The sequence below is a fragment of the Spermophilus citellus genome, assembly GCF_964194105.1.
Source record: "Spermophilus citellus genome assembly, chromosome: 15".
In the NCBI taxonomy this organism is placed as follows: domain Eukaryota; kingdom Metazoa; phylum Chordata; class Mammalia; order Rodentia; family Sciuridae; genus Spermophilus; species Spermophilus citellus.
The window spans coordinates 95,807,093-95,821,662 of NC_138195.1; the positions used below are offsets into that span (position 1 = coordinate 95,807,093).

Sequence of the window (14,570 nt, forward strand, 5' to 3'; positions counted from 1 at the left end):
AACCAGGCTGAGACTCGGCCTGGGCGGCTCCCTGCCATCGTCTTCAGCATCTGCTCACAGGGACTTTATGAGCTGGTGACTGAACTGAAAATAGAAAGGCAGCCTCCACGCTCCCCCCTGGGTCTTGACCACAAACTGCCATCTGAGAACCCCAGAGGAGAGCCCGTGGGCCCATGGCAATGGACCTTCTCCTCTGGGATGACCCCAAGGCTCCTCTGTGGTCAGTCTTGGTTCTAGGTGACTCACTGCCCGGGGTACAGTGAGAGGGAGGATGTGGCCTCATGTGGGGACTCGGGTTGAGAAAGCCGGGCCTTCCAGCAGGCATCTCGGGCCATGCTCAGGCCTCCTGGACCCCACAGGTCCAGCTAAAGCTGTGGTTCCCTAACCCTAACCCTGGCTCTGACACACCTCTCCCGAAGCCCAGTCATCTCAGTGTCCTCTCCCATCTGCCTGGTCAGCCTGGAAACAGAAGGCTCAGTGACCTCACCACAAACAGAGCCCTGGCCAGTCTGTCTTTAAAAGAGCTTCCAGACTCCTGTCTCCAAGCCAGCCCTGCTGTCCTGGACCTGCTTTCCAGAACACCCACCCTTTGCTTATTCCAGGAGTGTGCCCTGGACCTCTCCCAGTCACTCACATCACATGGCACCTGACATGCCCGGTGACTTTACACTCTGAGTACAGTCACTGGAACATGGCTTAGGTCCCCCAGTTTGCATTTTTACCTCTGGTCAAGTCTGGACGGTCAGGTAAGAAGGATTCCCAGCAGAGACCCCACTGCACTGCTGACCCCCATTCACAACTCGAAGCTCCACACGCATCACACGCTCCCCCGCCCCGCTGCACGGGCAGTCAGCGGGTAGCTGTCCACCAGCAGTGACAAGCTCAGAGCCGCCACTTAGTCCTGTGTCTGCAGTGGTCTTCCTGCTGGACGCCACCGTACCTGTTTCCGCTCCTCAGAGTTTAGCAGGAGATAGCGCGGGTCAAACACAATTTTGTGCAATTCTTTCTCCCAAGTAGAAAACGCTGACACCTGGAGAAAGATATTCAATGGAGTTGGTATTAGCATCTGATTCTCAGCTGGGGTTGCGCTGAAATGGTCAATGGTTAAAAAAAAAATGCAACATCGGAGTACAACAGATCAGCGCCGTGGCATTGTATGAAAGCATGCGAACATTTAGAGAAAATCAATGCTTAGAACATTAGGAAATTTAATTTCTAGACTCGTGACACTGCTCCTTCCTTGGGAGTCTCCAGGGCTCAGCCCTGGTCTGCAGGCCCCGGTCTCCATGGAGAAAGCACTGCAGCCAAGTCTTGAGAGCAGAGAGGTTGGTATTTTAATCAACATCAAGCATCTTTTAGGTGGGTTATTGTTAAAAGCAACGTATTTTATTTTACAGTAGTTTTAGCATTACTGAAAATTTGCTAGAACCTTGCAGGAGGCTCCTCTGCCCCCAACTCTGCCAGTGGGCCAGGCTTGTCACGGCGTCACCCTCCCACCACTGTTAACAAAGCCACTCATCTTGCGGTTCCTGCAGGACTTTCTCTTTTCTTCTCAGGACCCCTCCTGACATTTACTCTCAGGTCTCCAGAGGCTCCTCGACACTGGGGCATTTCTCAGACTCCCTGGTTTTTGATGGCCTTGCTGTTTGGGGTGCTGACAGGTATGTTGCAGGATCCCCCGGGGCTGGGATCATCTGGGGCTATGGGTTTGGGAAGAAGACCACAGGGCTGTTGTGTCATGCGTCATGCATGACATCAGGGGTCCCCACCATGCCCGGCTCTCAGCACTGGGGCCTGGACCCAACCACCTTGCTGAGGTGTGTCCGTGTCTCCACCTCCAGGTTACTCTGCCCTTTGCCCACTGCACCCTGACGGAGGTGGACACTTCAGCCCACACTTAGCAAGCTCTGCTAACCAAGGGCAGTGGCTACATCAGAGGTTTGGATGCTTCCACATTCACTCATTTATTCAGCAGTTTCTTTCATCTGTGAGGACACATGGTATGCAGCGCGTACTCTCATGATCCGATTCCGCTGCATGCATCTTGCTGCTCACACCGCTCCAGCGTCAGCCCTGGGAGTCCTCCGTTGACTTCTGCATGCCTGACGAGTGCTCCCGAGTCTGCTTTGCCAGCCCCCATGCTCTGCAGCTCTGCACAGGGCTCCAGGCTTAGCTGAAATGTGCCCGCCTGAGCCCCAAGCCAGTCATTCCTGCAGGAAGCCTTGGCTCCTCTGTCGCAGCGAGCTGTGATAGGAACCACGTCTAGACGGGATTGCTGCATGGGACTCAGCAGAGAAAGTGAGGGAAGGCTGCCTGAGCCATTTAAAAACGATTCATTTTCAGAAACACGGGCTTAGGGTAAAGTCTGCCTCTGTCCTGAGCTGGGTGCTGAGAATTCAGAGAAAATAATGCAAGGCCCCATGATATCAGGAAGCCCTGGTGTAGGAGAAGGCAGATGGGAGAACTAAAGGACTTCCAGTAGGGGACTGGCACCACAGCAGACAGGCCTGGATGCCAGGGACCCAGGGCATGCTGAGCAGCCTGCAGGGATCCAGAGAACCAGCTACTGTGGCGTTCTCCTCGTGTTCCCCTGAGCACTCACGGCAGGCCGGGGACTCTGCAGGGAAAGAGCTCTGTCATGCCCAGTGATGGCTGCCTGGCACCCCCACTGGGGACGGATGAGCGGAGCCTCTGTCACACCCACTGGAAGGTGACTGAGGTTTGTTGGAGACCACGCAGAAGACAGCCAGAGAAAATTGCTCTGGCCTCCACCGAGCGCCAGCAAAGCCTCTCCAGAGAGGGGTAAAAGGATTTTGCGTTGCTCCTGGGGACAATTCAGCTTCAAGACAAATGGTTTCCATTTAAGTAAAGTGGCCGGGAGAGTTCAGAGAAGGCTGAAACGCGTGAAGACAGAGGTCCTGTCAGCGCCCGGTGCCAGCCAGTCATCTCAGGGTGAGGATGCGGTCAGGCCTCAACAGGGGAGCAGCCTCCACGGCAAGCACTGGGCTTTCAGTCTTCTCCCCTGAAAAGCCTGTCGAGTATGTTTCAACCCTTGGATCAACAAGGGCCAGCGATCCCAATGGCCAGAGGAGAGGGTGAGTGTCACGGTTGTGTACTGGAGAGTGTATTGGTCTCCCCAGCCAAGGACACCCCTGCAGAGGCAGCCCAGGGCCCCCCTCGCTGTCACTGGGCACCTGGCTCCCACCTAAGGCCAGCACCTGGGGACACCATCGTTCCTGTGCATGCACAGAAGCACGTGCCGTCCGTCTGTCTGCACTGGCCCCCGTGCATGTCCCGGGGGAGCAGCAGCTGTCCAGCCAGGTCATGGGGAACAGGGCTGATTTCCACCCTAGATATAGACCCAGTTACTTCAGACATTGTCCCTCACCAAGTTTGACAAGCAAGACACACACATTTGGTCTCTCACTTCCTTGGCATATTAAAATGGTGATAGTGAAACTGGGACGCCAACTGTTGGCCAAGGTCAAGGTCGTGTTTCCTTGTCCAGGTGTGAATGTCCTGCAGAAGAAGTGACCAGTCTCAAGGGCGCTCATCTCTGGTCCAGGCTCCGGCCCCTCCAGGGCTGGCCCTTTCCCCCAGCTTGTGCCCCAGTGGGGACAGCACTTGAGCGGTGACACTGTTGCCTTCAGAGCCTATTGAGGTGAACAAAGGAGGGAGGCGCCCATGTGACACGCCCACGTGATGTGTTGAAGACAGAAGGGAAAGAGGCACAGACGGTGCCCCTCCTTGCCTTGTGTGCAGTGGCCTCTCCTTGCAGCTGCCAAGAGAGCCCCGGTCCCTGGTCATTGACGTCCCCTCCCCTGAGCCTCTGCCCAGCTCATGCTGGGCCCTTGACAATGGCGGGGCTTCTTCCCTTTCCGGCACTTGTCTCTCCTGCGCCTTCTTGTGCCCGGCTCTCAGGGAATTGCCAAAACCCTCAGCCAGGGATGCAGCAGTCCTTCCTCCTGGAATGTGCGTGGGGTTCTGGAGTGTCACCGAGACCACTGGGGGCAGGTGGAAGTGACACCCAGCCACACAGAAGTGGGTTCTCCAGTCTCCCTCAGGCCTGAGCCCAGGAGCATCTGGGTCCAGGCACCTGGGGGTGGAGGCAGGAGGGCGTCCTGCTCTGTCACTGTCCAGCCTCTCCGCCCACCCCTGGACTCCACCTGCACACTCAGACTGGGAAAAGAGCCTGTCCTTTAATGCCAGCACGCTGTACCCCATTTTCTGGAGCATGTTGCTGGGTCTTCTCTTTCTGGCTATAGTGTCCCAGTGGTTAAAGGTGACTGCCCCAGGTTAAAGGGACCAGGCTTGGGGCAAGGGGCCAAGCCCTGCCTCGTCCTAGAAGGTGGGCCCCTGGTCACTGCCTCAGCTCCACCAAGAGCAGCCCTGCATAGAGGAGCAGGTGGCCCGAGTAGACCCCACTAGGTGGGTGACTCAGAGAACACGCCCACACTGACAGAGATCTCTGTGAGCAGGAGGGGCCAACAGCATCCTGCGTGGGACTCCCACCCCTTCTTGGATACAGTGCCCTTGGAGGGGTCAGCATGCCGAAGCCCCGTGAGCCCAGGTGAACTTCAGGTAAATGCAGACGTGGGCAGAGGGGCCTTCGGCAGGAATGGCCAAATTTTACCAATTTCAGCATTTTTTCCTGTTTTGATAGGTAAAATTTTACTCTTATTCCATAATGTACTCAGTCCACTTCATTTGCTTTTGAGGATTACTTTCACATTAGGGACAGTTAGAATCCCATCTAGAAGCTGCAGTGGGCAGGTCACAAGCCCAAGGGGGCAGCTCTGTCATTAGAGCTGATTCAACTGCTATGAGTGAGGTGTCCATCCCAAAGCCTGAGCTGACAGCCAGAGCTCAATGTCCATTGAGAAGGGGACGCAGGCCACCGAAGCCCAGAGGAAGCAGGAAGGAAGGAAGAAGAGAGTGATTTTTAAAAGGACACATGGTAAATATTTACATCCCTTAGTATTCAGTGTGGCCAAACACGTTCTCCAGGAACCTCAAACATCGCTGCTGGGAGAATAAGCTGAATTTCAACAACCTTCTCAAAACAATTGGGTAACAGAGATCAAATGTTTACAGCCCAGAGGAAACATATTCCACTCACGTGCATGAGCGTACACACACTCACACACACGACTACTTATCTATATGATCAGCCAAGTATTATTTAAAGTAACAAAAATTGGGAAGTATACTTAATAAATTAAAACGCAGGATTTCTGAACTGACAATGGATGGGGTAATATGAGCACATCAGAAGTGTTCTCTGAGAGTTTACACTAATGAAGAGGGAAGAGGGTGATATAGAGTATGAATTAGGTTCAACCCTGTGAAATCGACGGCTAAACAAGCCGTTGGCTCAGCTGTGCTCAACTGCAGTTCCATATTGGTTATGCTGGAAGGTAAAAATATTTTGTTTTGATTTTTCAAACTCTGTTTTCATCTTAATTTAGTTTTTCAGTGCTAGAGATGGAATCCAGGGCTTAGTGCATGCAAGACCAGAGTTCAACCACCAACTTGTATTTCCAGCCCTTAAAAATCTATTTTTAGAGGAATAAAAAGTTTGAAGGAAGATAGACCCCATTGGTAGTAATAGTCACCTCTAAGGGTAGGATTTAGGTGGATTTTTTCCTTGATATTCTTTTCTTGATTGACCACTTTACTAGTGCAATGTCATTTGTGTATTTATGGCATGCAGCATGGTGTCATTCACACTCTGAGTCTCTTTTCGTCACCGTCTCGTCTTACTAGCAATGTGTTAAGTGTCTGTGAGGCTCAGAGGAGCTGCTGGAGCTGCCGTAGGAGTGTGATCAGCTTCTCCAGCCTTGACTCAGGCGCAGAGCACACGGCACTGGAGCACACAGCCTCCTCGGCACAGCTCAGCCACTCCCCGTGAGGACGAGCAGGTGCCCTGGCCTGGTGCCTGCCATAACTCTGACTGGCAGTGTGCTCATGTGCCTGGGGCAGGGAGGGGCCCAGACATGACTGACAGTGGGACAAAGAGTTGGGAACCAGGCTGCCCTTCTTGCTGCCTGGGAAAGGTACCCTCTACCCTGTTAGCCCAGGACCTGAGAAGGAGCCGCTGTCTTGCCTACACCAGCCTGGCACCACTCCTTGTGCTGGAAGGCCATCTCAGGGCAGCTACAGGCCACTAGGCCAGGCCAGGGTGGGCCTGTGAATTCCTTCCTCACTGTGACAGGATGTGGGCCCAGCCCCAGGGGCTCTCATTCAAGCTGGCCAGGGTCATCCAGGGTCCCCAAGGCTGACCCCACTGCTGGAAAGCTGGCCAACAGTCGCTCACAGAGGTACATGAGAGGACTCTGGGGACGCTCTGAGACCAAGTCGGGTTCTAGGGTCTCTAAGGGTCTTTACTCTCCTGGCCCCTGCCTAGGAACTGCCTACTTCCAAAGGATGCTGCAAATGAAAACGTTCCCAAGGAAAATGTCCTGCTGGACTCCCTGGACAGGCCGTTAAAACTTGCTGCTCAGTCAGATGTGCTCCTTGATAGACCAAGTTTTAAGAGAAAGCTCCATTGCGACTTGTACCAAAATAGAAACAGAACCTACAAAGCTCGAGGAGCCACCACTGACCTGGGGCAGGGGCAGGTAACCAGAGCCCCTGCCCAGGAGGCCCAGGGAATAGCTCCAGCTCTGCCCTTGGTTAACCACTAAGAAACCCCGGGGCCTGGCCTCATCATTCTGTGAGCGCAGGAGCCTCTGAGCTGAAGTATTGAGCAAAGGCAATAAAAGTCTTATTAATCACTTAGCCATGAAAAAAGTGACCTTTTAGGCCTCATTCTTTAAGCAACCACAACTCTTACAAGGCTCAGCTCTAGAATTCTCATGAGCAGGAGCAAATTAAGAAATCTGCTGGCATAGTTTATAAAGTCCCAGATCGTAAATGGTGGCAGTGCTTTATGGCATGGGCTGTAAATTGGACTGGTCTTTCTATCTGAGTGAGCATGGGCTCCCGAACACCCTGCAGGACAGGGCACAGCCCCTGCCTCTCCCGGGAAAACGCGGCACGGCACTGGCTTCCTTTCCCTTGTGCCTATTTTCACTTAAGAATCTCAGAATCAGAGACTGAAATGAGCTGCTCAGGTCAAAATGCAGGTCAAAAATGCACTGCAGCTGGGCACAGTGGTGCAGGCCTGTAATCCCAGTGGCTCAGGAGGCTGAGGCAGGAGGATCGCAAGTTCAAAGCCAGCCTCAGCAACTTCGCGAGGCGCTAAGCAACTCAATGAGAACCTGTCTCTAAATTAAATACAAAAAAATGGCTGGGGATGTGCTCAGTGGTTGAGTGCTCCTAAGTTCAATCCTGGGTACCAAAAAAAAAAAACAAAAAAGGAGGAAAGAGAAAAAAGAATGCACTGCAGAAGTCATTGGTGAAATCCCTCAGCAAGGCCCTTTGGACAAACTCAAGAGCCTGTGTGAACCCAGCCCTCCAGCCTCTCGGCCCCTGGTTGTGTAAAACTCTGTTGGTAAATTGGGTTTGCTGGTTTCCAAACTAAAGAGATGGGACACTTGACTGTAAGATGAAGTGACGTGTGTTGCTCCTATTTCTCAACAGTTCATAATGCCAACGTGTCCCAGGGAGGGAGATCCCTTCTCCTTCCAGGTAATGCCCTTGCACCAGCCTGGCTAGGGCCACTCAGAAACACAGGTTAGGGGTACTTCTGCAACGTCCCCGCAGTGGGAGACAGGGTGGGCGTAAGGGCAAGAGGCTCTGGGCGGGTCTGACAGCCAGCCACAGCCCTGATGCTCCCAGGAGCATCCCGTCTCCTGCAGGCCCAGGACCCACAGCTCTGGGCAGAGGGTGGGGTGCGTCCCATTCACAGGGTGCTTCCGGGACCCTGTGCTTCAGCTGCTCTGCGAGAACAGGAGGGCGATGAAGCAAGCAGCAGCCCTTGTGGAAGACTGAAAAGCTCCCCAGGAGTCGTTAGGGACCACTGCGGTGCCTGTCCAGGAGTGAGGAAGGGGACACCAGGCCCACCTGGAGCAGCCCCCACACACAAAGGGGAAATCCTCGAGAAATCCTGGAGCACACACTGGGATTCCTCTACCCTCCAGGAGCATGGCCTGGCAAAGGGATGGGTACTGGGGCAGGGACAGGACCCCGCATGGCAGGTCATCAGCAGCTGAGGGAGGGCCTCCCAGAGAAGGGAACCTGAGACAGATTTGTGTGACAGCTGCAGCCTGGATCCCCTTTCCAGAACCGACATGGGTTTTTTTTTATTCAAGGGCACTTGTGGCCCACCTCCTTTCTCCAGCTCCTGATGCCAAAGCGTGCACTTTCCCAGGGGCATGGCTGCATGGAGATGCACACCTTGGCATCCACAATGCCAGGGAGAGGGCCCAGGCAGCGGGTGGGAGGCCTTCCTTCCTGCTGAATCCGGAAAGGCTGGAGCCTCCTGGGCTCTTTGGGTCTCAGGTAGGGTGAGCGCTCAGACTGGGCTGCCCCCGGGGGGTCCAGAGCATTTCTTCCCAGCGCCCTGCACCAGGCTCCAGCTGCACCTGCTGCGGAGGGCCCAGGCAGGAAGCAGCCTGGGGGCGTGTGGACTGTGGAGGGAATTTGCCCTGCATTCAGGAGGCCATTCCAGTGCTCATTATAATTATCTTCACTCGAAGGTTCCACTGCTACCTTCTGTGTTCAGCCTCATTTTCTAAGGAAATCCAACTGGGTTACAATATTGTATCTGGCTCATTTTATACCCAAAAGCCAAGGCAAGAAATTAAAAGTTGTTGGAAAGAGATTCTAATATAACCCCCTCCATTCAAAATGAGATCCAGAAATTGGCTGCAATTAGGATATTCTAATTTTATTCACAAATAGTCATATTAATCTGAAGGCGTGGGAGTCCCTGGTGGGTAAGGTATCCCCAGGGGCCATCCCTGTGGCTGGGGCACCAGGGCCTGGCCCGGCTATAGCAGCAATTTTCCTCACAAGGGCAGGAGCCTCCTTCTGTCTTCCTGGGGACCTGTTCCTACAGGGGCCTCTCCGCCTGGCCCTGTGGGGTTTTCGCATGGGGGCACCCCACACCTCATGGCTGCCTCTTTGCTCCTTTAAGACAAGAAGCAGGGGCCTTTCTCCAAGTCAGTTTTCCCCAGTATTCTCAAATGAGTTAGTACCCAAGTGCCACTCGGCTCAATCATGGGCTCTGCCAGGACAATGTCCCTGGCTGCTGTCCCTGAGGAGCCTCCCAGGCTGAGGCCCTGCACCGGCCCTGCAGGTCCTTACCCCTCTCTCCAGGAGCATGTCTCGGAAGTGGGTCGCGCGCTCCTCCAGGGGCAGCAGAATCTGGGGGGGCGGTGTCCGTGTGCCTCTGTCCTCTGGCTGTGGCTCCTCAGGCCTGGGACTCTCGCAGCCTTCAGTCCTTCAGGGAAACAAGAGCAAAAAATGACACAGGCCCTGGGAGGCCCAGCCGGTTTTCACTGCAGCTTTAAAACTTCTCTGAAACAAAGAATCTTTGGAAACTCTTTCAATAAAGCCTGATGCAGGCAACAGGTGAGTGGGGATCTCTGCCCTTGGCTGCAGACTGCTTGGCTGCTCTGGGCAGGAGATGGAGACTGAAGCCCAGCCCAGGGCACCAGTCGGGGATGGTGGGCGCGTGCTAGTGGAGCTGCAGGAGCTGCCGACAAGGTGCCTGTGAGTGAGACAGCCACCTGCACAGAACAGAGGCTGAGGTGCCCATGTCACTGCAGAGATGCTCTCAACCACGGGGGAGGGGAGACCTGCCACTCACCACCGGTTCCCTTCTTTATTGAACAAATGAGTGAAAGAGTTTCTGGAACAGAAGTCTCTGCCCTGAAATGGACCAAAAGGGAGACTTAGTGACAAGGAGGGAGGCTGGGCGTTGCCGGGTCCCTGGTGAAGTCCCTGGCAGAGAGGGGCGGCTGCAGCCAAGGCCCCGGAGGCTGGTTGCCACGGGGGCCTCTCTCACCAGGCAAGGAGCTCACCACAGCGTCCCCAGGCTCTCTCAGGGGGACCTCCTTGTCCTGGAAGGAAGGGAGACACCCACCCTGCACAAGCAGGTGCTGCCTCAGCGCTACTGGCCCTTGGCAGACCTCTGCAGGGCTCCGTGCCTTATGCTAGAAGAATCTGCAAGCTCCTTCCAGAAAACCTTGCTGAGTGGGAGAAAACGGTGGGCAAAGTGCAGACACTGCTCCCTTCGGGCTGGGCTTCCCCTCCTCCCCAGCCTGGCCCAGCATGGGAGCAGCTTCTGACCAGCCGCCATCCCAGTCCTCATGGCTGCAGCCTGCACCTGCCTGTCACGGAGGCTCGGCCCACACTGGCTTCCGGCACAGCCTCACGGCAGCCACTCTGACCCTGGCAGGGCCTCTGTGCAGCATGACCCTGCTGCACACCTGTCCATGCCCAGCCCCTGGCAGCCACTGTTCGAAGCAGCAGGTGTGGAGGCTCCCTGGACAGCTCCAGCCACAGGCCACCGCTCTGATCCTGGGCTGGGGACAAGGCTTCTCTCCTGGACCACCACTCAGCTCCTGTGCTTTCCAGTAGTCTGGAATCTGGCCTCCACGTGCTCTGCACTGTGCAATCTGAGTGCAAGTGGACAACATCTGATCCCGCTGTCCTTCAGGGTCCTCCCCACCTGACATGTTTCAGGCCTGGTTTCCTAATGTTCAATGGGTCCCGATGAGGTTCCTTGATGCGTTTTCAAGTCCTCCATTACCCGGGTGGATGTGCACTGATGCGCCCAGGGGCTGTATGGACACTCTGTCCTGCCTTCAGCAGCTATCCTGCTGTTAGCTTTGCCAGACCCTGCCCACCACTGACGCATCTTCTTGGTAGTTTTCTGTCCATGACCTCCACCCTCCTCCCTGGCTGTAATTTCCTGCTGCTCCTGCTGATTTGGAACTGATCCCTGTTCTGTGCTGGGATCTCCCCCATTGTGACAGCCCTGAGTGCAGCGTCATCACCACTTCACTGCCTGGCTCTGGTTTTCTCTGACATTCGTACAGCGCTGTCAGTGGGGGATCTGCTCTGGGAAGACGGGGCCATGTCTGCAGACAGCTGAGAAACGCCTCTGGCATCTAGAAGGAGATGACGTTAGCCACCCTGCGATGCACAGAGCAGTCCCCATCATGAGATTAGGTGGCCCAGGTAGGCCTCCTCCAGGCCATGGGCATCAGGTGGAGCCTGCACCACTTCCTCCTGGGATGCAGGACAGGGACACATGGTCATTCAGCTGCCAGGCCAGGCTGATCCAGGCTGCCCAGCCTGCCAAGTGTGCTTCTTCCCTGCACCGACTGACCCAGGTACTTAGAGAATGTGTTTGCTGAGAATGCCCAGCTCTGTCCAGCAAGGGGTCTCCACACATGAGGGCTGTCATACCAACTGGTTTGTCCTATCAAACCAAAGTAAGTGTACAGGGAGACAGAGGGTTGCTGGCCCATTGGGGATTTTATTTATAGACCCAGTGCTCACATCCTGCGCTGCTTCTGCAATGATATGGAATTTTGAAATAGAAATTTCCAGCATTTGCAATTGTACTACACTCCAAAAGGGTATAATTAGGATTTCTTTGTAATAAATTTTCATTAGTTAAAAACAGAAGAGTGGAAACAAGGCTCATATTGTTGTAACTTGAAATAAGATTAAGAGGAGCATTGTGAGTACAAAAATGATCGCACATTATCACTTGTTCAACAAAGTACTCTGTGCAGAACCGCGGGACGCATCCAGAGTGCCCCAGCCACCAGCTCCATTAGAAGAGGTTAGAGGCAAATGCAAATGAGCGGAACGTAGTTTTTATATTCCTGGGACTGAACGATTCTTGTACATTTAGCCAAAAGTAAGTTCTGATACTTTTTGTTGAAAGTAAAGCTGGGTGGGCCCCGAGCGTCACGGAGGGTGAGAGGCGCTGAGCACAGGACTGGCTCCCTGACAGCCCCACTAGGACTGGCTGACCCTGGGGGAGGTCTGACTGCGGCACAGGAATGACGGCGAGGACGTCACACCCTGCTTAGGGGAACGCTCTGCGCCCAGGGTTGGCCTGGGCTGACCTTCCACCCATGCAGGTGTTCCCCAAATCTGGGCCCCACACCCCCGGGGGTTCCTCGCTCCAGAGCCACACTTTCCTTGCCCTCTTTCCCACACTCAGTGTGGACACGATGGTGATGGTCTCCACCCAGACGGAGGGTCTGCTCCTCCCGACTCTGTCCCTCAGCCCCCGTGTGCACACCACTGACACAGGCATCTCCCCTGAACCCTCACCCCGGCCTCTTCCCCTGGATTCTTCTGCAGAGTGTCCTGGGGCCATATAGTTGACCTGGTAAAGAGACGACAGCGCCACCAGCCACCCCTGCAGACCCAAGCAACAGCTTTTGTCACTCAGCGTTCCCTGCAAGTGCGTGGCATCCACCTGTGCTGTGCTGGGCACAAGGACGGTTTGGCCAAACCAGGGGTGCCCTGCCCCCGGAGTGCAGTCTGGTGGGCCTGGACTGAACCGTGGCGTGCCATAGCAAATAGCCACCACCAAGAGCCAGGGCTGAAGTCCCCATGTTCAGGGGCCGGGTGCAAGGGTTTCTAATGTGGCCTTTGGGTCGGCATTCCCACCAGCACTACCATTCGACAGGCTTTGCAGGAATCGAGGGCATTGGAGTTGCCCCAGAGGCATGTGAGGAAAAAGTCTGCCTCGGGCTGAGTCGGCGACAGAACAGCTGGGATGCCACCGTCTTGTGCAGAGAGCCCTGCCTCTGGGGAGAGGTCTGCAGAGGTCCCCATGGGCCCATTCCCCAGGGCTCCTGAGCCTCGCGGGGAGGCTCACTTACAGGACAACCTGGGCCTGACTACGGCCACTCTCTGGACCTTATTCACAGTAAAATTCATGGTCAGACAATAGGATCTGAAGCGCCTCGCTGCACCACGGCTCTGACCAGGTGTGAGCCTGTTAAGTTCATCCTGTAGAAGTGTTCCCACGTCTTGGCTCTCCACGCACTCAGCTCTGCCTCCCGATCTTTGCAGTTTGGATAAATGTGATAGACGGGCCTCTCGAATCTTCTTCCAACTTGTTCATAAAAGTGTTCAGCAGGAAATGCCAAAGACAGATGCCTCCAGCAGGTCCCACCACAGTGGCCCCAAGGTGCCCTGGGATGCAAGGCTCCTTGCGGCTGAGACCCTGGAGCTGAGGTCTGCCGACGTCTTCTCAGACACGTTTCAGGCCTGGTTGGTTCCTGATGAGGCTCCTTGATGCGTTTTCAAGTCCTCCATTACCTGGGTGGATGTGCACTGATGGCTGCTGCCCATAGCAAGGACAGCACCCCATGAAGAGCCGGTGCATGCACCAGCCCAGGTGATGCCTCTGCTGGGTGCAAGGGACGCGATTTTCTGTCACTGCACTTGTTTCTTTGACCTGCTGATGCTGTAAGGTCAATGCAAGCCCACACAGGACAGTGCCTGGCCATCCTGTTTGTGCTTTGACTTCTGAGGTAGCAACAAGGCTGAATCTTGGGGCCCTGTTATCAGACTGTGAGCTGTGGAAGTCCATCTGCGACTGATTACTGTCCTGGTCATTCATTTTGCTATTCCTTCCTCCCCTGCTTCAACCCAGAGGTTTTGGAGTGACGCAGTTTAACTTAGAAAAGTTCTTTCCTCTTGGACGAGAGAGTGGGGTGCCCACCAGGGTTGTCACTGAGTGTCTTCTGTGGTCCAGGTGGAGGTGCTGGGCCAAAAGCTAGGAGCCCCGGGTTTTCTGGGTGTGAGGCACAGGATGGGACCCTTCCAGCCCAGTCCAGGGGGCACGGTCACCTCCCCACACTCCAGCGGCCACCCAGCCTCAGGGTTTCCTTGGGAACTTGCCTACAGTTCCAGTTGCTCTGCTGCATGCCCCTGCTCACCTCAGCTCCTCGGGGCCTCCCTTCCATGTATTGCACCCTTGCATGGTCATAGGGCCAGGGTGCCCAGTGGTCCAGGCCACGAGCACCCAGCCTGGGTTTTCCCAACACAGCCCTGGCAGAAGGACCACAGGCTCCTTCCTGTCCTCATCCTCACCCATCCACATGACCCTCATCCCTCCTCCCCCAGCTCTGGGCATCTCTGTGCCTTTGTCATGAGGATCTCTCTTCCCAAGTGCTCTTCCTGCCCCTGTCCACCCACAAGCCCTGGCTCAGCTTGTAGCTGGCCACCTGCCTGTCTCCCCTGGGGGTGGCACCTCCCTTCCAGTGGCTGAGACATTCTTTCCCCTGATCTCCCAGGGCACGGCCTTCCTGCAGCAGGGTGTCACTCGGGTTTCCCGTAAAGAGATTCTCCCCTGTCCACCTCCTGTAACGCAGGGCCAGATCCCTGAGGGCCACAAAGTGCTTGTTTGGTTGCCATCAACAGCTCTAGGCTTTGTCTTTGGTGCCCAGCAAGCCGTGAGAGGTGCTTGTTGGATTAGATTTTGTGGTTTATTTGTTTCTTGTAACTTCCACAGAGACATTTTAGACACCGCTGAGCTCCAGGTCCCAAGTGTTGTCACATTTAGGTAAGTGACATGTGACTCCTGAGTTCTCTGACACCCACTGCTTCCCACCATGCAGGAGCTGAAAGCAAGACTGTGG

General features: G+C 55.1%; 1 protein-coding gene across 1 annotated transcript in view; it reads right to left on the bottom strand.

The window, feature by feature from the left end:
* The window catches only part of TCERG1L (transcription elongation regulator 1 like), a gene marked incomplete at both ends in the record, with an annotated part of 174,005 nt that overhangs the window by 7,635 nt on the left and 151,800 nt on the right, over positions 1-14,570 (bottom strand). The window contains 2 exons of the mRNA XM_081268127.1: positions 941-1,030; positions 9,253-9,388. Of these exons, the coding sequence (XP_081124253.1) occupies positions 941-1,030; positions 9,253-9,388 (226 nt within the window). The remainder of the gene's footprint in view (positions 1-940; positions 1,031-9,252; positions 9,389-14,570) is intronic.